The 25802-nt window shown below is 42.1% G+C and overlaps 1 protein-coding gene across 8 annotated transcripts in view; it reads left to right on the forward strand.

Moving 5' to 3' along the window:
• The window catches only part of LOC129114086 (RNA-binding protein Musashi homolog 2), a 234063-nt gene that overhangs the window by 174745 nt on the left and 33516 nt on the right, over positions 1 to 25802 (forward strand). For all 8 annotated transcript variants that reach the window (XM_054626605.1, XM_054626604.1, XM_054626610.1 and 5 more), the window contains 2 exons: positions 7016 to 7130; positions 12523 to 12597. In XM_054626605.1, the coding sequence (XP_054482580.1) occupies positions 7016 to 7130; positions 12523 to 12597 (190 nt within the window). The remainder of the gene's footprint in view (positions 1 to 7015; positions 7131 to 12522; positions 12598 to 25802) is intronic.

The following is a 25802-nucleotide window of genomic DNA, read 5'->3' on the forward strand; positions in this document are numbered from 1 at the left end:
GACGCTCTCAACCTGCCCCGCCAGCTGCACTGACTTCTGCATCGCTCTCACCTCTGCAGACCGTCAAGTCAATTTGATTTATACAGCCCAGTATCACAGATCACAAATTTGCCCCAAGGGGCTTTAAGACCGCCATGCTTTAGCAAATGCTAGATGCGAAAAAGTATGGATTATGCTGCCCTTGACATGATTGTACCATTCTATCGCCAGAGCAGTACCTACTGTACCCTTGTATTAAAACCAGTAAATAATTTAGAGTAAAAATCAATAAGCATAAGATGGCAGTCACATCCTCTGGTTGCCAGACATATGAATATCTTTATCATACTGTAGTAAGACAGAACCTTAATACAGCTAAGGGAAGGTTGTGAATTCCATTTCCAAAGACAGGAATCCCTCTATCACTCCCCGCCCCGCCGTTATGCACGCGCAGCTAATTCATAATAATACCCATCAAGTATTGGCTCTGATGAGCGAGCAGTGTGCCATTAAAATGGACTCACATTGGTTTTAGTCAAGTGCTTCAAGGTAATGTTCTTTAATGTGTCATTTTTAATATTCAACAGTGGCGAATGATCACAACAGGAGGGAGGAATTTTCTGTTAGTCGTCAATTTCGCACTGTCTCCCTGACATGACCAACCAATTACTGCGCTGAGGAGCAGAATAGGCTCTGACTCTCCCAGTCGCTGAGGGAAATACTAATACAGGTAGAGTTCATACATCAGCCTTCGATATAAAGATACAGATGTACTTGGCTGAAAGTATTGATATGAGCAGAATCGTGAAAGAAAGATCGCATCAGGCAACCCATACATTATTGCAGATGCAGCATTTTTCTTATAACACAACCATACATTGCCTTTTTACCCATTAGGGGCGCAGGATAAAAGCATTTTTTTCTTTTTTCTTTACTTTACTCCCTAATATAAAGTGACCTCTGTATATAAAAAAAAAAGGCATAGAACCGAATTAAGAATTTAGAATTTTAAGGACTCAATTCATATGTAGGTTTCTTTTAGATGATACCCACAGTCTAAAGTAGAAATCCTCTTTTATACAAGGAAAGGAAATTCCTTTCAAGTTCAAACATAATGCTGTTAAAGACCCAATTTGATGTTTATGTGAAACATTGACTTTTTTTCAGATTATACTTTACATTTTGCTTTAATACATCTGTGGATGTTATGTAGCTAAAGAGAATAAATAAAGACATAAAGGTTGATGATATATGATCAGCTAACCAAACCTAAGTGCTTGTATTTAGACACAACTTCTGAGTTTATGAGTGCCAGCTGTAGAAGTTCTATGAAGAACATTAACATTTACTGCCCTCAAGCTAGAGGCCATGAAGTTTAGTGTGTGTCTGTGTGGCGAACGCTTAGGTCTTACGTTGTATAAATCCCTCCTGGACACACTTGGTTATAGCAATAGCATAAACTAGCTTTCACTATTTTAAAGGAGTTTTCTATAGAGAGAAACTGACGTCTCTGGGTGCTGAAAATCTGTTTGAAAATATTTTTTAAATCTTAAACAGTGTTTGAACATCAAGTGCCTAATAAGGAAGAAGGACCACCCTTCAGAGGCGTTTCAGTCCCCCATGGAGCGCTGCTGTACAGGTTCTGGACTGTAAGTAATTGGATGTTTACCCTTCATTGAAGAAGAAAAGCTTTGAGGGATGAAGGAGGTGGAAAATCCACAACTCACTCTGCACTCCAGGACATCCCATAAAAGATCCACAATGTTCAGATCTGCTGATTGAGGAGGTGATGGAAGCCATTTGGCGTCGACCTGATGGTCATGGCATTACTTTTGAATGTGTCTCTCGGAGTGTTTGTGGAGGATATCATCTTGTTATATAGAAACATGTCAATGGAACAGTTAAGGCACCACAGGGAGCACCTGGTCCTTAGAATGACCTCATATTCCTTAGCTTTTACATAACCATGCAGAGATATCATCAGGCAGAATGACTACTGTAAGATTGCTGGCCACTGAGAGCATCATTTTGCTTTATCCAAAACTTCTTTCCGTTATTATACATCCCTATTGTTTTATGAACCATGAATACAAGCGTTTCAGAATGGAAGGTCTGCGGCAAATGGCCTCTTTATAAAATACATGGCATTACAGTTTTGGTTCACAGAGGCATTAAAGTGTCTCTCCACTCAAAATCTATCTTTTTAGTATCTGATATTGACCCCTTGGAGGCTTGCGATATTTGTTGTTGGACCTATAATGGAGAACAGAGGGTCTGGAGAGATATTCAAAAAACATGCTAAGGCTAAAAGTAGCTCCTAAGTGCCCAAGTTATGAGAAACTTGAGGACTACCAACTTTTTGCTCTGGGAATAATTCCCAAAGTATTTTAGCTCAAATAGTAGGTCCTAAGTCTCAAAGAAGTAATAAGTATTCCAGAGGACACAATCAGCTATGCTGCATGTAATACCTTTTAAAAGCCTATTTTAATGGCGGCGAGTAATACAATTCCAAATGGCTCACCAACAAACAAATCCAACGACACAAGAGATGGATTGTACAACATTTGTTTTCCAATGCTGGTAAAATAGAAATATCTCAGTAGATGGTCAGAATTATTAACCAAACCAAAAAAGCGATTGCTGGATTTTTAGTTCAAATAGGAGCCAAATGTAGAAAAATATGAATACCATATAAATATTTTATTTTGTTTCATGCATGAATTTTTTTTCAGTTTGTCGGATATCAAAAATGTTTTACATGGTGCCTACCTACCAACAAATTACTGGAGACATAATGAGTACGTTCGTCCAAACATGATGTTATCCATAGCTTACAGGGTCAACCCCAGCAACACCCGAATTCCCCCCATGAGGATCAATAAAGGAATATAATAATAATAATCCCTTCTCTTATCTAAGGGGTTATCTCAGTTTCTTAGTAAAACAATTGCTTTAGTTAGGACCTTTCGGCATCATTTAATTTCCATTTTCATCAATACATTCACTATTTCAAGTCAAAACACTCATAACTTCAAAAGAAATATGAATCCTTTAGCATGACCCTGTCCAGAATGCATGCAAGCACATGCCATCGCCATATTTTACATCACATAAGGAACAGCTAAAGGATATGTTTGTTTAAAAACTATAGTTTTAACTTGGTTCAGTCATTCTGTCCTCTAAATCAACCACTTGTGAGAAGCTTTTTCTTTAAGTGATTAATCCCACACCACTGTGCCTGATATTGTGCATTCAGAGCCGTGACATTTCCTAACTATGCAGTCTATGTGTTTTGACTGTTCATCTGAGAGTGGGCGCTGGAGTAAATGAATCACACGGTTTGCTTTCTTCAGTCTGCCAGTCTACTGATGGAATCCATTCACTAGTGAAGCTAATAGTAGCAGTACACCTCCCCCTCTATGCACTCACACACACGCACACACACACACACACACACGCACGCACACACACACACACACCACACCCACCCACAACACTCGTCCCTGAAGGACAGCCATCACCAGTCCATCCCGCCCACGCCTTCCTGTTATACCTACAAGGTTAATATGTATGGGAGATGTATGGGAAAGGTGGTGTGTTTCTCTGCTCTGTATTGTGGGGTTTGTTTATTAAAACAAACACAGTTGTTTGTTTTATTCTTCATCAGCAGGCTGTATGACATACTACACTCATCAAGTAGGCTAGTATCTTCTGTGTGCATACAGTATGTGCACTTCATAATTTGAATATCAAGCTTGGTTATTGGCGGTTAATTTTTCAGAGAATAACAACCTCACAATGTCCTGATTTCATAACCAGACAAGACAGCAGCAGAACAAAAATAAAAATTCTACAATGACACTGAAATATTGGAGTTTCGAAGATGAAGTAATAATAAATTTATCATTTAGCTTATTTGTCTCACACTGAATTTAAAAGTTTGCCCACGGACAGGTGCTGCAAATTAGCTTGAGCATGATCTTTTATATGTGTTTCGCCATTAAACTGTGTTTACACAATACTGTGAAATGCAGAAACAAAATTCATAAAATTGATATTTCTAGAAGCCTTACAACTATAACTCTTAAGTGAGCCCCATTTCAGTTTGAAACAAAAATGCAACGTGGTGAGTATGAGCATCGGTTGTTATCCACAAGCTACTATACAGCATGTCAACATCTGTCTCAGTATAGCACGCATCGTTTTGGGGTGATTTCCTGTTGTTGGTTTGGATTACTGGAAACTGGGCTGCAGGTTGCTTGGACGAGATCCAAGGCCCCCTTTTTTTTAAACCGCTGTATGTGGGCGTGATGGAGACTGAATGACAGCTCCAAACACTCAAACTAAACCCGGTAAAGAGTTGACAGTTGTGGTTATCCCAAACAGCATTTCAAGTAACTCCCTTAAAAGATTTATTTAAACTTTTTTTAAGAGTGTATAAACTCTACTATTTGGCTTTCTGTTTTCCTCCATCCTCTGACTTCAGGGTGACACAAATCTCAAAGATAAGCTATCAACTGCAGTATGTCAGTGCAGCAGGATAGAAGGAAAGATCTCGATATATGTCGGGAGCTCGCAGGTGGAGGTAACCATACCTTGTCAACCCTGTGTGGCAGGAATTCACTCCAACAGTCAGCTGTCTCGCATTGTGTGTGTGTGTGTGTGTGTGTGTGTGTGTGTGTGAATGTGTTTGTATAAAGCTCTCAGATGCACAAAATGATGCAACTTCTGAGCCAGTGAAGGCAAGGCAGGTTAAAGGGGTTCCCCTTTTCTCTACAAGGCACAATGGTGCTCAAACAACTCCATTCACTGACTTTTCACAACACAATACTGTGCTGCCTTTATGACATCCGGACTCCTAGACAGGTTACACAAGCCACAATCCACCTGCAGTTAGAATGATAGCTTGCAAAATTAATGTTTCCTCACTGTTCAAACTTTCCACATGGTAAAATATTGAATCCCTGCATTCACAACTGCTGAGTCTTTGCAGTGCCTCGTAGTCGAGTCTCTTGCTGTCCTCTCTGTTCTCCTCTCTTTGACTTGGTTCACTCTTGAAAGCTCCTGCCTCCCTCCTTGCCTCCCCCACACACTGTGTTTTGAAGCAGGTGAACACCCACACACTCAAGCCACACAAAGATCCTGGCTTCTGGCTGTTTTTTTAAAATCCATGACAAGGAGCCCTCTGCCTGAATATGAAAAGATCAGCATCTGAGAGCATGTAGACATGAGTCACACCCGGGTCCGTCTCACTCCCAGCAGGCTACCTGAGCGTCCAACTAGCTGGATGTGGCCGGAGCAGACAGTGTCTCTGAACTAGACTATATTTGTCACCCAGCTATGTGAACATGTGTGAAAATCTCAACGGTGTACTGAGAGTTCTAACGGGCCCGTTTGTCCCACCCAGTTCCCTACATCCGTGCCGGGGGTCATTCCGTGACGATAAAGAGTGCCTTTGCTCTCTTCAGCACAATGTCAAACCATTCCAGTCGAGCAAGGAGGGCAGAGTAGCTGTGACAGCTACAAAGTGGCTGAGGGAACTGTGTACTTTAGTTGGTCTGCTTCAAATGAAAGGGCTGCTAACAGCAACAAATCACAGCTCTGCAACGCAGCAACTTTCCCCCTCTGTGATAGAAACCTTTTGCATTAGTGTTCCCTCTTCACATTTCTAGCTCTGTGCTGGATGACACAGAGTTTGTTATTACGAAACCATTTAGCAACAGAAACTTTGTACAGATGCGAAGTTTTTCATTTCAGTTTGGCAACTCTCAACAGCACGTTGCGAAGGTGGGAATGAGTTTGTGAGCGAATAGTCGCGTGCACCCCTGGCCTGTCAAGAGTTGCGAGCCTATTTGTATGGATGCGGGGCTGCACCTTGGTGCACGAAGCACTGGCGCCGTTGCCTGTCTTGTGCGGCAGGCCAGGATGACATGTGAATCGCTGCAGCCGAGAAAGCCCTGCTTAAGTGGAGGCAGTAGGGAGAAGCCGCCGAGAGCCAGGAGGCAAACAGACAAACAGATGGACAGGCTGATGCCAAGCAGGCAGTGGAGCAAATAGATTGTGCAGCATGGTGAACAGACTCAGCCTACCAAAGAACAACCGACAGACACAAGACCATGCCACCCTTGTCAGCCGACCGTGCCTCTCTATAATTCATCGAGATAGCACAGATACGTGGTAAATGGGACTCTCATCTTCCTCCTTCTCCTCATCTGCCCCTGTCATATCCCTCATTTGATATGTGTTATGTAGGAGGAGGAGATGTCAGTCTTCCAAGATGGGAAATGAACAAAACCTGTATGTGTGAGAACCGGAGTGGGAGAAAGAAATGCAGGAGAGAGAGAGAGAGAGACGGGTGCCGCGGGTGGATTGGGCTGTGGTGCACAGGGGACTTCAGCCCAGCAGACATATACAGATTCACAGTGCACAAACAGAACCACAGACACACAAAAAAATAACCATATTGAGTTTTTAAAAACACTTTTTTTGACCAGCTTCAGATTTTAAACACACTGCCCTGGCAAGACTTGAGTAAATAAAACGTAGAGATTTTGTCAAGAGAGATTATTGTTTTTTGAGATTATTCTGTGTTTGGATTAAACAAAGAACTGCCTTTCACAAAGAAACTGGACATACAGCCACACAGTGGGACTGTGGCAACGGCATTACAGAACAGAGCTTCTCCTACCTTGATGTCTCAGAAACACTTGGAAAGTATTAAGCTTGTATTTCCCTGAGGCATCGGGCACATGCTCACTGGAGCAATAACCTTTGCTTTAATGCAGGAGGAGCATGATTGTGAGTTTCCCTTTGAGACGTCCCTCCAAAATGCGAGGTGCTCGGATTGACTCGGTCTTGTTTTTTCTCTATGGAAAACATCCAGCGCTGTGCAAGTCAAATAGAAAAACGCCTTAAAGAGCTAAGACAGCCCTGTCAGATCTGTCTGGTTTTGTACCTACACAGTCTAATGCTCTGTCTCTGTGTGTTTGTGTGTGTGCGCTGGTTCATATGTGTGTGTGTTTCTCTGTCTACATAGGTAGAATGTAAGAAGGCCCAGCCCAAGGAGGTGATGTTCCCACCAGGCACACGAGGGCGAGCCAGGGGTCTGCCCTACACCATGGATGCCTTCATGCTGGGGATGGGCATGCTGAGTGAGTCATATACACATCCACTCACACACACACACACACACACACACACACACACACACACACACACACACACACACACACACACACATATGATGATGAAATGTGATCCATATAAGTCCTTTATATAACATGTTCATTTGAAATCTGATGACAAAATATATTTGTGGGGGGAAATGCCTAAAACGCCAGAAATGCATAACAGTCGATCATCAATTTCTACCATATAAAAAAATAAACTTATGCAGACCCCTCCGCCTAGATAGCCCCATTAGGTGGGCACTGCCCCTAATTAGGCTGCTTCAAGGTGTGCCACCGGTGACCACTGCGGTCTATTTCTGGTGGAGTCTGGTACAGGCAGCCCCCGGGCATATAGGAGCAGACCAGCACATTAGCAGGCTAAATGAAGAGGAAAATTGGTGTAATGTCATATTAAGGATTCATCACTGTGCCCCCCTTAATGGATAATGAAGGGGACACACATGTCAGGGAGAGATCTCATCTACAGGGACCTCAGCTGCTGGCCCACCCCTCATCATTACCATCCAGCCCATGCCCGTGGCCCTTTTTATTTAACACTCTTGCACTCTCTCCCCCCTCCATCCCCACCCGCACTGCCTCCCCCACCCGCCCACTGTCTACTACCTATCTACCTATCTGTCTTTCTCTCTCTGTCTGTCTTTCTATCTCTCAGTCTGTCTGTTCACATTTTCCATGCATATAATTTGTATATGCGACCCAACCAAATGGATTTGCCCTCACATGAAAGATTTATTTTTTCCCTTCAAAAGCAAAAGAGACACGCAGCTGATTGTAAGAGACTCAGGTTTTTTTTTTTTTTTTTTTCGTGCAAGTGGGCCCCCCTCCCTCCTCTGTCTCTCGTAGCAGGTGCAAGCACAACCACAGTCATGCATTTTTATCTGTACCAGGTAACGTCATGCTCGAAGCGACTTTGAAGGTCGATTGCAAGTCATAGTTGGGTGCTGCTTGTTTTGCATTTACTTTTAAGAAAATTGAGCCGTGGGATCATTTTTTAAATTTCCTATAGTATCTATTCATATATTTATCTATCGATCTATCTATACCCATATATTTATCTATACAGTCACATAATCTCTCAGGGTTATTCCAGGTTCGACCTTGCCATGAGACTGATTATACAGTTGTTTGTGGTATTAGTGTTGATAAGACCGGCCAAGTGCTTGTGTCAGCTCTATCTAAGTCGTTCACTTCCATCTCATCTCTTAGAGGTATTTAACAAGCACGATGAACTTTTCGGAACTTATTACAGACTAATGCGTCTGTGAAGAGGACAGCACCCCCCCCACACTCCGTTGGGAGTCGGCAGGCAGAAAGGCAGTGATGTGCTCATGTGAGAATATTAACAGCCAACTTGTTTGGAGACACTCTTATCTAAATGAAATTGGAACAAGGACAGCGAAACATTCCTTTATATAATTTGCATTTAGAAAAAAGGGACCCTAGGCTCATTATTTAAGAAAGTGTAAGCTCCTTTTGTGCCAAATCTCATTAAAGCCATCCCTAGCTCCTTTGTTTACTGCCTCTAATCGAGGCATTTATCTTTATTGTGTTGCGCCCGATGTATGTTAGCTGAAATTAATACACATTTGAGCCCGGGCGAGGTATGGGTGTACCAGATGGATAATTGATTTTAAAGTGAATCAGAACTGTTGAGCCATAAAATAGGTACATTAGCATGCATATTAATAAGGCAAATAAGAGCACTAAGAGGCCGCCGCCAGGCCAGACACAATGGCAGGCTTCATTTAGTGGAAAGGTAGGAAACGCGCTGGGTTCTCCTCTTTCTTTCTTCCCACTCATGTTTGTATGCACATACTCAGGATTTCATGAGATAGTAGCTTAACTTAGCATGTATCTTAATCCGACACTTTCATATTCCCCTCTATAGCCCTCTCCTTATACACTCGGTGCACACCTCTCTCTGCAGACTCTCCAGTTGGTAATGTGAACCCCATCGTAATGCAGTACATCAGACGGGGGAAGTGGTTTTGCCATTTCACAAAATGTTGAAATAAGGGAGTATGAGGAGCCGCACTATCTAAGCCAACAATTTCAGTTTGGCATTTATTCTGTTTTGACAGTAAGACAGTATCAAACACATAATATCCAATATTTTGCAGTCGGTGATGGCTTTTCATTGTATCATATCACAGTTTCTTTTCCGACCAAACAAACAATGCGGGGTTGTGTGAACGCTATCCATCTGTAACTTCCTGGTGATGACTTCTCATCTGCAGCTGATGGAGGATTTTTTTTTCCATTTATTTTTTATTTTATTTTTTCTGGTGCTGCCTCCGTCCTACTTCATCCATACCAGGTTAAGGTTCCTCTCAACGCCTCTCTGAGTCGCATTTTCTTTTTGTCTGCGAGAGAGGGGAGAGGGTCTGGGAGAGGCATTTTCCCATTGGGTCAGGAATAAATTGAACTTTTTCATGGACAGCAAACACTGATTAGATATTTATGACCAAGGTCAACCTTTCTGATTCCAGCTGGCACAGGCTCTGAGGCATACAGAACAGAGCAACTACACACATGCTCTGACACACGGACACACACAAACACACACACATAGCTTGCTTACACTCACGCTCATACCCACACACTCATATAATGCGTGCATGCAAAATATGTTGTTGCCTACTTCATATTTACTGTGAGCTCTATTAGTCTGCATGTGTATAGGATCAAAAGTTGCAATTCAAATTTGACTACAGCCAATTATTATCAGGCTAACATATACTGTATCTAACAAGAACTGAGGACACTAAAACCTGAAGGAGACTTCCGAGGTCTGTTTCTGAGGTGTAATTTACACCCAATGAAGAAAGAGTTATCAAGGTTGGCTCCAGTGACTCATTCCTGGCCTAAAGGACTTCCTCTTATTAGGCAATTTAGTACAGACTTATGGTTGAAGGTGATAATAGCTCGAGGAAAACCGATAAAGACTGAGACATATACCATAATTACAGGGTTAATTATGTTTATATTACCTTTGATGGTGCTCAAATTCTCACTGACTCTCACACACACCCCCGCCCACTCTTCTCAAATTTCTTTGCTTTGCTCGTATCCCGCTTCCTCGCTGCCCGCTCCCTCACACCCCCGTTTCTCAATATGTTGCCCACAGCTGCTTCTGTCTGAAAACTGTCCAGCTAATTAACTGGCGGGGTCCGCGGTTGTAATGGGAATCATGACAGCAGATGAACAATACATCTGCTACTCTTAAATTTTTCTAATGACACCGGGTCTTCTTCTGGCCTCGTTGTAGCTCTGCATCCGTCCAGGGACAGCACCACTCCTAAACAAGCCTGTACCCTCACACAGACTTTGACTTTGGTTTGCAGATGCCAATTTGTAGTCACATTTGCCCATCCTCAGCAAGTTTTATAACTCATTGGTTTTGGTTGAATTTCCCAAAGTTTACAGTACTGGTTTAACACAGATATATGTGTTTATACTGTATGTAGCAGCTCTCTAAAATGTTGATATGACTGGTTAATAACTTTTTGTACAAGAAATACACCCCATAAAATGCCAAATCTACAAATCTACAATCACACATTTTTTGTTAACCTCCAGAATGATTCATCGATAGTTTCTGATGCTTTTAATTTGATATCATCAGGGGGTCAGAGCCATGGACAGCTTCGGGACTAGAGAGAGACTTTTCTAGGCCACTGCTGCCTTTAACATTACCAAATATTACAGAGACAAAAAAAAATAAACTCACCAACTAGTGTCACATTTTGGATATTTTCTGCATAACTCATTTATTTTTATTTATTTTAGACGGAGGGGATACTTAAAGCTTCAATGCACGGCAAAAATGATGAAAGAGAGGCTGCTGCATTGAATGCACCGACAAGACTGAACGGACCAGTTGTGAAAACACCAAACCTACAGTACACACAATTAATCCGCATAAAAAAAACACACATTAGATTTGAATTTGATACCATGTATTTCCTATGTAATCCATTGCAACATTAGATATGCTAATGGTTTTAGAGACCTGTCCAAACTCAAAATCTCAGATCTCATTTTATCTCATTTATTTAATCTTATTCGAAACAGTGGTGCAGGTAAAACAAGGTCTCAAAACTCTCCCTTGATGTTGCTCATTCTATCTAAGCAGTCTGTTGGTTAAACACATTTAGCACATGCGTACCATTTCCATAAAACACTGGTTGCCCTGGTAACTCTTGAGATACTTACTATAGATAACAAGTTAGTTTTAAATTCAGTTTTAATTAACCATTAAACCTTGTGTCAACCAGTAAAACAATACAACAACACACCACTGAATTTCATGCAGGAGGTGTAAATGAGGAGTAGATATCACTTTCTTGCCCGCAGCATCTTTTTAGTAAACTGCATCCAGCCATATTAACACCTTTTTTTATCTTTTTTCTATGAGCTAGAGGTGCACACAACATAAACAGACGCCAACGTCATTTCAGGGCTCCGGCTATAAAGTGTTATTACACTGAGCCATAAAAATGCCTGATATCTTTTGGTTGAATAAAAACTGAAATTAAATTAGACAGTAAAGAAGGAGGATATCAATGCTTAGATTTGAACCCTTTAAGAACCAGCACTAAATTTGGCACCAGGTTTTCATACGTGACCCTAATGAAGATCCAACCCCTGATGAATGATGGGGATCAGTAAAAAAAAAAAAAAAAAGTGCCTTGAGGCTTCTGTTGCAGTACTTTAAGTGTGTTAAAGTATAATATAATTAAACAGGATATTGATCCATGAAGGGGAACTTGCTTTTAAAGGGATTGTGTGAAATATGTGCTTTAGGAAAAACAACAAGCGCTGGACAATTAAGATTATAGGTTAATGTAATTGTGACAGTTGACCATTGATTGAAAGTGGGGCTTGTTTAACACTGCACATGCAACCAATACAATTGAGTTGACAATCTACCATCAACATTATGATTTATGAATACATGCTGCGTCTTTATTAAACTTAAAATTAATAATTTATTTTTTTCAAACAAAGGAAGCACATAATACATACAAGACTTTGCAAACCAAAAGTACTGTTCCAAAATGTAATACTTAACTATTTCAGGCTCATATTTAATGTGTGGAATATTGCAGTGGAATATTCCGGGATATTAAGTACAATTAGAATGTGCTTGACAACATGAGAACACTTTAGTGTTCTGGAACTCCCAGGAGTTCTAAAGCCAGCCTTTACAGATTTGTTTCCCCCTCCAAAGTGGATAAGTAACTTTATCCCAGCGTTTGCCTATGTGTGTGTGTGTGTGTGTGTTGGTATCACATCCGTTTGTAATAGTTCTCCTCTCATCTCTTTTTAATCTCCTCCCTCTCTTTCAAAGGCTACCCTAATATTGTGGCAACGTACGGCCGCGGATACACTGGATTCGCACCCAGCTACAGCTACCAGTTCCCCGGTGAGTTAAAGGCTTTCTTAAGATATCAGTGTTGCAGCTGATTTCTGTCTTGCACTCTCCAGCACATTCACATATACATGCACAAACGCACACACACGCACAGACTCTTTGCACGCGCACACACAAACGCTCATCAATATACAAGTCAGTCACCAAATAATCTGCAGGGTTATAAATTTGCTACGTGTCGGGATTTCTCAACTAGGTTTTGAAAGCTGACGTATAGTGAAGTGAATTGCTTACTCCTTTTTATCCCATACTCGAACACTACCATGACCAAATGTCTAAAATGGGGAGCAAGTTCTTCGTCTCCCTTGGCCCCAATGTATGCAAATTCATCTGTGGGAAGCAGAGAAATAAACAGCGCTTTGTGTTGGCAGATTTTTTAAAACTTGCATTTTATAATGGAAAATTAGTGAAGTCATTTTCTGCATTAAAAGTGTTGACTCAGAGCGCCAGGCCTCTTTAATGGGAGTGCAAATGGGAGGCGTGCAGTCTGGAGGTGAGCAGCTGTACCTGACGCCTGCAACAGGGCCTTGGCTCCGTGGCGCCTCACTTAGACAGGCATGCCGGCAATTTCATGCCTTATTTAAGGACTTTACACATACTTTGTTTGCCGTGCCAGACATCATTCCCTCCACTGATAAGACGGAATGGGGAATATCTGACGGGCTGCTCAGATCTCTGTAATATCTTTGTGAAATAGATTCAGGAATGGTAAGAAAGGAGGTCCAGCTGTGACCACCTGCAGATCAGACACATGCTAGATTTTTACCTGACCACAACATTATTTGACAGAAGAAATGGAATAGCACCTATTCATCAATGTGGGGGAACGTGAGTAGCATACAAATGAGTTAAGCAACTATTGTCTGTTCGTTTTCCTAAAAATGGAATAATTTAGAAGTATAATGACCCATTCTTTCGGTAACTGATTGATATGGATGTGAATCACATGACGACCACTGTGCATGATTGTTTTTGTGTGTAGCTTACATCTATGATGACATTCAGAATGAGAATTTATCCATCCTTCATGTTCTGTGAAATCTAACTAAAAAGTTTATGATCTTCTCTAACTAAAAATAGTAAGAAGAGATTGAAAGGGAAAGGCACGATCAGTATTTATTCCGTAGAGGTAATTTTAGTTAAACATGGATTTTTTTAAATGTTTGCTGTTTAGGACAAATTAAGGGATATCACCTTCCCCGAGGCAGAATGTATGATCCTGTCCATGTTAACTCAATTTAAAGAGTTTGATAAAGCTGTATGATTAAAACAGCCTCCTCTGGGCTCGCTCAACTCTTGACAGGGTAATTGGAATTTTTTTAATGTATGAATCAAACTCCTTTTCCAAATTAAATAACCTCAGGCCAAATATTGACTGGTGTCCTTCCTTCCTTAGATGTGGAAAGCATCCTCAATTTAAGATCAAAGGCTTTTTTCTCACTGTACAGAAACCCAGCGCTGAAACACTCCTATAAATAAATGGAGCTGCAGCCAGGCAGACTGGATCCAAGAGGCGTAAATTGTGGGCAGCATTTCAAGGCTTTTTTTTAACACCCAGGAAACCTCAGGGGTCCACTGTTAACAGGGGAAAAAAGTGGTTAGGCAATTGTCCAATTGTCAAGATAAAACAGTGATAAAACATTGATCAGTGATGAAACACTGAATTAAGGGAGAAAACTCAATAAGATATACACAGACAAAAAAGAAACCAAAGCTGACATCCCTGCAGCTGAAACAGAGTTCAAGTGTAGAAAACAGAACCTAAAAGACAAGTGAAATATACGCAGCCATAGTTTAAAAAAACAACAATCAGTGCAGCCAGTTAGACTCAAAGCTGACACCAGCTGAACGGCTGTTAAACAGTATCTGACAACTTAGCACTCCGGTCCCTGTGACACTCCCAATTAATTCCAACATTGATCACAAAGTGCCTTTGATATTGATCGTATGCAGTATGTTTCTATGTGTCTGCATTCGTGTGCCGTGAGTTGCTTACAAAACGATTCCATCATAGAACAGACATCATTACTATTTAATGCACTTAGAGACCTTCACATATTACGGATGTAAATCAGATCATCCTCTGTCTGTCAAAAACTCGTCCATGCAATCGAGCACATATCAGAGCATTTCCTCAAAGGGCAAACCAAGACAGTGGTATTTATCTGTATTTAAACTAGTAATTAATGTGAAATTATTTTTCTGCGGACAACTAGCAGTTACCTAAAACCAGACTGAACAGTGTCAACAAATGTTTCTCTTACACGGTTAGTGAAGTCATATAGTTATTATTGTTATCCATTTCACAGTGTGACATGTATAAGGACATTCATTTATGCCACAACAATGGAAGTGGCACAGTAGAGACAAAACACATCTGCTGACAACAAAGAGCATTAATGCAGTCGCAGTTGCTAATAACATAGGAGAAGAAGAATGCTGATGTTAACAATGCAGATTTCACTACTTTAATATAAATGCAAAAAAGGCTTGACAAATGATTTCTGAGGTAGAAAATTCAACTAAACTGAATAGAGTTCAGTTTGATTAGAAACTGTGTTTGGTTGCAAAAAATAAAAAGGCCTAAGGGCAACTTTAATTGCAGAACAAAAATCCAGGCAGCATTTGAGAAAATAAGCTGCGAGTTCGATATCATAAGCCCCAAAATCATTCATCTACAAATTTTTGGTTGCACTTATTGGGCTGAAATTTAGTTTTTTACAAGTACATAGAACTAATCCCTTAACACATTTTACATTTATGTTTGGCTAATACAGAATGCATTCATGCTGATAGAGTTACACAACTAGGATTGAGGTGTTGGGTAAAGATGTCTCTTCTGATTCTTGCTCAGTTCCAAGCTGTATTTTATATCTGCAGCTGTAATCACACACTGTTTACCTTTTGGCAGTGTCGTTACAGCATTATCCTCGAAATTAAGTTGGATATGAATTTCAAAGATGATGCTGCATACTGCGTTGTAGTGCCAATCAAGATTGCAGCAATGTTTTTCCGTAATTTCAGAGTTATAAATGTGTAACAGTCATCAGTAAAATCACACATAACATTAACACATTTTCCTTCAGCTTCACATTTATTTGTTTGTTAGTAGGGTCCATCTCTTCCCAGAGACGAGAGACACAATGATGCACAATGACTTGTGGCAGCCATTGTCTGTCTGATCCCATTGTGGCAAGCAGTGGTATTGTCAGTGTCAAATGAAAACAGAGAGGACTGTAATGTATGCATGCAAATGTGACATGTGATATGCCAGTGTTGTCACATTTCACTTTTTCTGTGTGGATGTAAATATCCCCACTGTTTAAGACGAAGGCCCCTGGACTTGTTGTCGTCGTATGATTTAGAAAGAAAATAATAGGAATATTTCTGGCACTTTCACTCTCGAGTTGCAGCCGAATCTCCATATTCATTTCCTGTCCCCGAAGTAAGCTCACTTATGAATTGTGCGTCGTCTTTGCTTTCACCAAAAAAATACTTTGCACACATCCCCGACATGCTTCCTAAAAAGATGCAAAAAAACTCTGATGAACCCTGTTTCCCAGAGTAGTGTTAATCAAGCTGATTGACATATTTGCATAATTGAGTTTAACTTACTGAAAAAGGGGAACACAGTTAGCAACATGCTAAACCTATCCTGCGCTAACAGGCTACGTAAAGGGTAGATTCGGCAAAATTACATTCCAAAACATATTATTTCACTTACTGAACATCTTCTGGTATCTAGCGATGCAGATCATTTTAGCTTAATTTGCCTAGGTTTAAAGATATCAGCCTCTGAGATTTATGCTGCAACCCTGATGCAATGGAGGTGAGAATTAGGTGAGAACATATCGTATTGCAGTTTGGGCGAACCAACCCTTTAACAGCTGCCGTATCATATGCTGTTAAAGTGAAATGACAAAATTGGCAGGTACCCTGTATAACTCTGTCAGATAGCTTTAGAGTGATGTCAGGGTGGTACATATTTGGGAGTGTTGGTATCAGTATCACTTAGGCTGAGCTAAGGAAGGTAGTTGACATGTCAGTTCATTTTCCGCTGTTGAACACACACACGGCTGCCTGTGAACATACAGCTGTGGGATCATTGTGCATCTTAGCTATTGTGATGTTTAACCTTCCCTCTATGTCAGTCCAACCATAAATGAAATACTGCTTTTGAGAAATGTCCGCTTTGGCGCAAAGAAAACTTGAAAGTATCAGTGACTATTAAACAACGTTAACACTGCTCTGCTCATGCTGGATGGCAGCTGGGGCAAGAATCAAAGCACGCGAACACAGCACACAGAGCTCGACTTAAATTATCAGACTTCAGAGCTAACGTTTATCAGGCTACAAAGAGCAAACTATAATTGAAAGCATCTTTGAATCAAAATGAGGTACAAAAGGACTTCCCTTTGATTCCTATCAGACATTAAAGAGTGCGCCATTCCCGAGCTGCTGCAGTTGAAAACGATTGGACAGCACTGATTTGCAGATAGCTTCAAACGAGGAAAAATTCAAAAGTTTTGTTGAAATTAAGAACCTCGGCTCATTGAGCGGTAGTAGGATTGAGAAATGTGTCTCTTCTCGTTTTGAGCTGACAGACATCAGCTTTACTGCGTCTGGTAAATTTCTCTCTTAAACTTTAAGTAGGCCTAATTGTTGCCACCTTTAGAGAAGCTGCATTCGTTTCACACTCATTGAATTCATGGCATGTCTGTTTTATTATTGGAATACATTATGATTAGATGAAGAGATCCAACCTTCAGTAAGAGAATCATATTTTTCATGGGTTTTTTTTACTTTCTTTTTTTTTTATTCGTTTTTATAAGTAGGTACCAAATGGATTTAATAGGATGCTATTTTTTTCTTGCTTTAACCCAAAATGTAGGTGTGAGTTTTGCTAGGTACTGAGAAAACAGGAGCTGACAAGGCACAGGGAACATTACTGTACATTATTCTCATTTCTATGCAACCGTCTAATTAGCATTAGCGAGCTGATAAATGTGCCATTGTATTATTCAACTCACAGCCCCCCAGGGGAACATCCCAAGATGTGCCGCATTTAAAGCATGAGGTGTCTCGTTTGGAGGACCTCGCATGATTAAGGCGTCGAAAAGCCACATTTAAAGCAGCGTCTTACTCGATCACGGCCTTACAATGCATTGAACTGTTGTCGTTTTTTAAGACTGTATAAAGTGAAAGGTCCTTGTGTTCACTGTGCATATTAAAATGCAAATGGCTCGAAAGAAAATAGCAATAAGTGCAAGTTAAGAGTATGCACTGTAATTTATGTACAGTGTAGTTCCTGCCAGTGGTGGTGGCAAATATGGAAGCAAGGTTTTAAGAGTGGTGGTACACTCCATTGTGTGTATGATGTATATATATGAATAGGAGGCTTGTCTGTACGAGGGGAAATGTAATTAAAAAAGCAAATGTAGTGTGCATATGTGCATTATGCATGCGAATAAGCTGTACAAGTGAACATCAGAAGCAGAGGGAGACACCCCTGATGCATTCATATTGTACTTTCTATTGTCAACCAGTCTTGTATCCGTTCCCTTCATTACGCGCACATGAATGCACAGTGGAACGCACACTAACACACACACACACACACAACGATACGCAGACATTCTGTATTTATACAAAGGCTGAGATGTGTATGAAGGGAAGAGGCAGAGGTGGAGGGACTTAACCAGGAGCTTCTCTCCGCTCTCCCATCTTCCTGTGCGACTCGCTGCCTCCACAGCCGTGCCCTCAGAGCCTCCCCCGGCATAAATGACCATTATGGCTCCATTAGGGGCCGCTGGTAGGAGGTCATTATGCTACAGTGAAAAAAACAGGGATGAAGATGTCAGTGGGGTCCCATCAGGGGAGAGACACAGACTGAGTGAGAGAAAGACATAACACTCCGTCATCCAGCTCCTCCAGATGTCATGACAGACAAACAGCAATCCAGGTCCAGTGAGTCAGCCTCTTAAGTAGCAAAAGAATGGAGAGAAAGGATGATTAAGTAGGGGGAGAGGACAGCGGTAAGTGTAGCAATCGGCAATGAGAACTGAAGGGTTACCAGTTAAATTAACACTATCCTTTTAAAACTATATGTATATTTGTATATATTCTAATAACCAGTGTTTGTGTTGTGTTGTGTTTGGGTAGGGGAGTTGGATCGATTGTGTTTTACTTGTCTTGTTGCTGCATCCTTTTTCTTGTCATACGCCTCATCAGTGTCGGATCTGTATGTCGGTCAGCTATGAAGTGTGGGATAGCACCACGGTAGCCCGGTCCAACCCTCTGTATCTCCAAATCCACCGACCAACCATGCCTGAGACAAAACCACACACAGCATCATATCTAAGTGATAGAAAAAGCCATTTCAGAAGGCTTGAAACAATTTATTTTTCTGTGTGGATGTTAACAGGACTCAACTCCAACATGTGCTTCTGGAATCCAGCAAGACCTCCCACTCGCAAAAGATGAGGGGTTTGGCTGCCATAACCGCCCACATGTCTGTCCTTGTTGAGTTTGTTGATTCAAGTTACTTAACTCTTACTTGCTTGTGGGATAGTACAGCTGGTTGTTATACATGTTGCACATTAATGCATGATTTGAAGGCAATGAAAAAGGTTACACTTTTTGAAAAACATTTTTTTTTTTTTTAAACTCACGAACCAGGACTTCAGGCTGTCAGATGTTAGAGAACCAGGATAATGGAACCAAAAACAAACACCAACGAACAGGAATTATAAGGCTGTCAGAATATTTTCAGCCAGCAAATGATCACTCAGTTTGAGAATGTATGTATCCATGTTATAATATTAAAAAGAACAAGATGAAGATTACAGATACAGGACACGGAGTCGCAGATGTTGCATGGGTTGGAGTTGGACCTATAAAATGTTCATGTTGCTCTATGCAACTGTAAATAACATCGGCTAACCTTTTGACCCCTTTTTTTCCTGTAGGAGAAGGATGTTAAGATATAGAGAGCAGCTGTCCTCTCAGGAGGTGGGCTATATGGAAAGAGAGCTGCTGACCTGTGCAAATGGTATGATAGTGACTGTTCCTGGCGCCTGAATGCCCCTCTAAACTGGGGCAGAGCTAACCAAGCATATGATAAATGCACCAGAGGTCACGCTCAGGGCATAAGCCTGTACCACCAGTTAGCCTCCCAGGGTTTAGCAACCTTCTGCTGTTGGATGGAAAGGTGTTGTTGTGGACTATATGGAGATATGAACTTTTCAGAGCAAATGTGTTGCTTCTGCAAGGCTAGGGGTTCAGGACAAGAAGATAGTGTAGTGATGAGTCTGGTCTCATAAGACAAAGCTCTGCTGTGGAGCCAAAGTGAACATGAGAAAGAGTTAACACCATGTTAACATGGTGTGAAAGAAAACTCTTGCAGCTCTTTTCATAGAAAAGGTCCTCAGGCGGCAAAGTCTTTTCTTTAACACTTCTTTGCAATGTTGCCATCAAAGATGAACTAAAAATGTATTTACATGCAGCTTAGAGTCTGATTTCAAGAATTCTGCTTCGTTCATTTCAGCACAGTCGTCTCCAAATGCAGATGTGCACACTGGCCTTGCTCCAGTGCCACTGCATCCTGGTGGATCCAGATTAGATCGACGTTAACCCGAGTATCCCACTAATTAAAAGTGTGGAAGATGCCGTTCCAAACTTTCTGTCCAATGGAACTCTCTTCTTGCTGGCTACAGCCCATTGCTTCCTATGTGGATGATGATGTAGTCTGGGACACACTGTGTGGTCATTATCATCGGATCTGAAGCTCTCTTATGTATTCAGACGTCTTATATTTCCCATTTCAGCACAATAAGTACACCGCCTCTTGGCTACAGGGCTGGAGCAGGTGTGAAAAAAATCACTGGCCTGAGGCTGATGAGGAGCTTACCTGTGTCCTGGGTGCTTGCAACAATGTCCTCCATAAGTATATTTGTGTTTTTACTGCACTCATGAGACGCGGCGGCGGCGATGGCGACACACACAGTAGTGCCATCAGTAGAACGGGTCTCTACTGAGCTAGAGTTACACAGCAGATTGTTCCTCAGATCCTGTGACCATTTCTCTACAAGCTGGGTGAGCCGTGACCCCAGCAAGTGGTCCCACAGGCCGGACTGAGTGCTACAGGGCTGGAAGCAGATGGCCCTCCTGATGCCACACTGACTCACAGATTGACTTTAATTGCCCGGGCTGATCATTAGCCCAATGGGTCTGTGGAGGCCGGTGCACTCCATGAGTCGCAGGGCCTTAAAATAGGGCCTGACGAGGAGCGTCGCGACCTCACACACTCCAATGACCTCGCACAATGCATCTCTCTCTCTCTCTCTCTCTCTCTCTCTCGCACACACTCTGGACACAGGCATAAAAACGGACACAATCAAAGACTCTTCAAGGCAGCGTATGAAGGCAAAGGAGGTGAAGGGACTTTACCAGGGCCCTCTCTCTCTGCTTTCCTGTCTGCCTCTCTGACTCACTGTCTCCACAGCAGTGCTGACTGCACACACACACACACACACACACACACACACACACACACACACACACACACACACACACACACACACACACACACACACACACACACACCCACCCTTGCACATGCAGACACTCTGAGCTCCCCAGGCCATGACTCCAGTCCCGGTGACAGTAGTGAGTGTGTTGCTCTGACGTCAGTGGACAGCACTGTATGTCACGCCCTGTCTACTTCTGCGTGTGCAGTCATCGAGCTGGACTGCTCTCAGATCAGCTCTGCTCTCTCACAAACAGTCCCAAAAATCTGTTTTACTTGCATTTGCTTTAGTGTTAGATGGAGACACTATAAGCTGCAAATGTGCTGTATTAGTTTTCCAAAAGAGGCCGTGGATAGATTCAACAGGTGTAGCAGCACTCCACCCTCAGTGCTTTTTACAGGAGCAGTGGTTTTGTTTATTTTATGTTTTGTGGTCATGTTTTTTATTTTTATTTGGAGAGTGTGCTGGTCTGTCTGCACGCTCACATGCACACAAATGCGGACACGTGCATATACACGTGCGCCTCCTCGGGTGCATGAGCACCTGTCTCTGCAAAAAACCAACCACTGCACTCTGACACGGGCGACGGTGAAAGCCTGGCTATTTTTCCCCAAAGTGGAAGAGAAGGCTCACCTCATTTGCCCGGGTCTTAACTCACCCTAGGACAGCAGACACATCCTCTCACACTGAAGCAGGCAAACAGTCTGCCATGGAGACCCACCGTCTAGGTTCCTGTGGTGGGGAAGATGAGCTGCTGCAAGAGGCAGAGTGGCAACGCTAAAGCTCATTATGTCCCAACTGTTGAGCCGCTGGTCTAGAAATGAAACGTGAGCTGCCCTGCCTCGTACATGGCTTGTACCTTTGGACACTGGTGGCGAGCAGCAGGAGGACAGAAAAAGGAGCACAGACATGGAAGTGGGCAGAGGAGTACAATGTGTGTGTCTGTGCAGGGGCGTGGGTCTTTATTCACAGGAGAATTTGAGCGTCAAACAGCTCATTTTCTACCTTTCTGGGGAATTTTTCTGCATCAATTTATGGTGGAGATGTCTTTTGTTATGTAAAAGAAATACAAAATACAGGCTCGTGGTGACAATTTAAAATATAAGATTGTATTGCTTTCAAATATTTATTCTCCTGTAGATCAACTGTAGTTATTTAATGTTATCCCAACACATGTAGGCAGGATTTAAGTAACTTCTCATAATGTGCATGTGTATCATTGACCTCATGTCAATGATAAATTAATACATTTTTATTAAATTATTTGCATACATGTTTCAGAATATGATATAAGATTATTGCATTTTCCGCTTATCCGCATTCTCTGAGAAGCAATCTATTCTATTATGAATTTATTCTTGAGTATTTCTTATTATTTTTCACAAAGTGGCCCTGATACTCCGTTTTAGTTAACGGACTAGAATTCCGCCTTTTCAGCTAACTTCTTCTCTTGCTTATTAGCGGCTGTATTAGAGTAGATTTTGCTGTGTTCCCTCCAGTCCATCAGCCAGCTCTCCTTGCATGTGTTAAGCTTGAGCCTGAACATCACTCATTGCTTTTGAGGATGCATACTGCCCCCTACTTTACTGGAGGCATTGCTGCGTCTGTGAGTGGAGTCACATTCTAGCTGTCCTCTGCTACTTTCATGGTGTTATTTGGGGAAGCGGGGGGGGGGGGGGGGGGGGGGGGAATAGACCTACGCCATTGTGCCTGTGAGACCATGCCCTGTCTGTCTGCTGCCTCTTGTTTTGATCCCACCCACTGTTCCAGACCTCCAGGCCCAGCGAGTTGGGTAGCTGCTAGGTGTCTACCCAGCTGCCCCCTCCTTTCCCTCTATCCTTCCATCTCTCCCTCCTGCTGACTGTACTAATAGCCCTCCAGTAGCTCTCATCTTCTCTTTCCCTAGTGCATGGACACATGCATATGCATATGAGCATGTGTACATAACCATGATCATAGTGCACAGCCCTCTGCATGCACACCTCTACTCTATTTGGAAACATTGTTTTTCAGCTCCAGTAATCAAGTGGATGCCAATGTTGCAGTGCTATTTTTGGGTCAGACCACATGTTACCCTACTTGCCCCTGGTATCTGGAGCAGTGGTAGATTGTGTAACTGCAGTGCATGGAGCTGCCTGAAATATAATGGAGTCTGTCAGTGTTTAAACTTGGCTATGAAATCATATTCATGAAATAGTGTCTGCAAAGCTGCCTCGTATTATTACCAAAGGTAATGCGCTGTATTTTATTTTCACTCTACATTAGTTATTCCTACAAAAGCAAGCTGGCAGCGATCAGTGCAAATCCACAAACACATATTTAACTTGAATGGTGAAATGACGCTTAATGCAGTCGCTTTCATTTGAGAAAACCTGAAATTACCCCCTTCATCATTCATCTGTCCCCTCCACTACCACCCTCAGGACTGGGAGATGGGCATTAAAATGCATAAAGAATTAAGGCTGTTTACTTGGACGCTAATGAGAGGAGGCTTAAGTAGTCTAGTTTAATTAGTATGATTGACTCCATTGGGACCACACATAACAACTGATTTTGCTCAGAGCTCACAGGACCTTTTCAAACTCTGAGTGTCAGGACTGATGTCAGAGGAGATTGGACTGCAGAGACATGTTGCCTTTGCTGATCCCAGGTTGGAAGAGAGCACTGCAGTTAAATGCACTGAAGCAGACCATTACATAAGCACCACTGCAAGGTCAGACATCTGTGTCCTCCCTGTCTGTCTCCCTCTATTTAAGTCACAATCACGAAACAGCCTTGAATATTAGGTTGTGAACCAAGAACCCTGTCCCATTTGCAAACCAGTGTCTTGCTGTTTCCACAAACGAATGGATATAAATGTTTTTTGCCTTATCTATTCTGGCAGATTCCCTCTCTCTTTTTTTTTTCTACGCCTTACTGTTTCACTCTCCATTCCTTTTTCTTTATCGTGCGTGTGTGCGTGTGTGTGTGTGTGTGTGTGTGTGTGTGTGTGTGAGACTGAGAGGTATTTTGAGGCTTGTGTGGAGGCAGAACGTGTTAAGATCAGTTCTGCAACATAGGAGCCGTTTACTTTTTACTGAAGTGCATGGGAAGGCGCACAAAGAAAGAGGTCGAAAGTGCGGCTGCACTTCAATAAAGAGCCTAGTTTGTCCTCTTTGATGCTATGCCGCCATGCACTTCAGCTACAAAGAAACGGCGCTCTTGTCACTGAGAATTGAAGTAAAAGACACTGAGCTTTTTCCCTGAGCTCTCTACGCCGCATCACAACATCACAGTCACTCACTCACTGTGTACAGCTGTGTGATGTGTGTGCAGAGCTGGCAGTTTCCCAGGCTGGAGTTATTTTCCAAGCTGAAGGTATTGTGAGCAAAATTATAATAAAAAAGAAATGTTTTTTCCATTAATTCTAATTTACAATTGATTCTTTTGGAGCTATTTTTTATGTAGCCAGTATACATAATGCAATATAGAAACTGGTAAGGCAATCTGCAATTCAATATGCCGATTTTTGACAGACAACGAGACTGCTCTTCAGCTGAAGGGCTCTGGGTCGAGCCCCCACTTCAGCAAGAATCCACCCTGCTGAAGAGCCCTTGAGCAAATCACTCAGTGCCTACTAGCTCCAGCGAGGCTGGTCCGTATAGCTCAACCAAACCTCACCTCTGACCTTCCTGCGAAGAAAGCCACAGGAATCCCATTATATGTTTTTCCATCTGCAGCATGGTGGCTTCACTAGACCCACCGCTCACGTGTTTGTGTGTTGCGCATGAATTCAGAATGCGCTGCAATGGTTACGACAGAACAGAAGATTTGACTCAGTGTGTCAAACTAATTTTAGAACATGATGATGTCTTGTAAAGGGGGAGAGCAGTTCTCCTGCAGCATGGTGGATTTTTTTTTGTTCTCTGTGCGTCTGAAAGCTTACCCAGTTTAAATTTTACCAAGTGTATCTCCTTCGCGGCCTCATCATGTTGTTCAAAGGTATAAGATACGTGGGCAATTACTGCCATAAAGCCAGGCTTTGCTGAGCTCCAGGCTCACTCCACTTCTGTAATTGACTTTTTCTCCCTCCCGATCTGAAGCCACAAAGTCTTAATGGCAAAGGATCAGTGTGCCAAATGGTTTCATTACATACAGAAACCATTACCTTTAGCACAAAAGAACCGAGCATAGGCAAAGGGGACACAACACATACACACCGATCCCACACATACACACACATACGGTAGTGAAGTCGTGTTTGATCATATCAGTCAAAAAAATGGACCATTCCTCTCATACTGTAGAGGTTAGGGGTCTTGGTGTTGTAGAGCCAATATGTTAGAGCACTACCGACAATGTTACCTGCGGTATGTTTCAAGCCCATAAATGGCATGCCAAAACCTGGCTCATAGTATGAGAAGGTGCATGTGGTCAGTTGTTACGATAAATACAGCTGACTAGTTGACGTGAGCAGCTGTTGTATTAACCAACGCATCAACCCTTTTCTCTGCAACAGTACGTCCTGATACTGGGAATTCATAATGAACAGCAGCTCAATAGGTGCTGGACAGAATATTGTACATCTGCTGCATTTGTATTCCTTTAATGGCATGTAACTCCATTGCTAAAATGACCAAATTGACGGTCATAAACTTTGATGTTTCAGGGAAAGTGTTACATTATTTA

Source organism: Anoplopoma fimbria, chromosome 24, assembly GCF_027596085.1.
Source record: "Anoplopoma fimbria isolate UVic2021 breed Golden Eagle Sablefish chromosome 24, Afim_UVic_2022, whole genome shotgun sequence".
Classification (NCBI taxonomy): Eukaryota; Metazoa; Chordata; class Actinopteri; order Perciformes; family Anoplopomatidae; genus Anoplopoma; species Anoplopoma fimbria.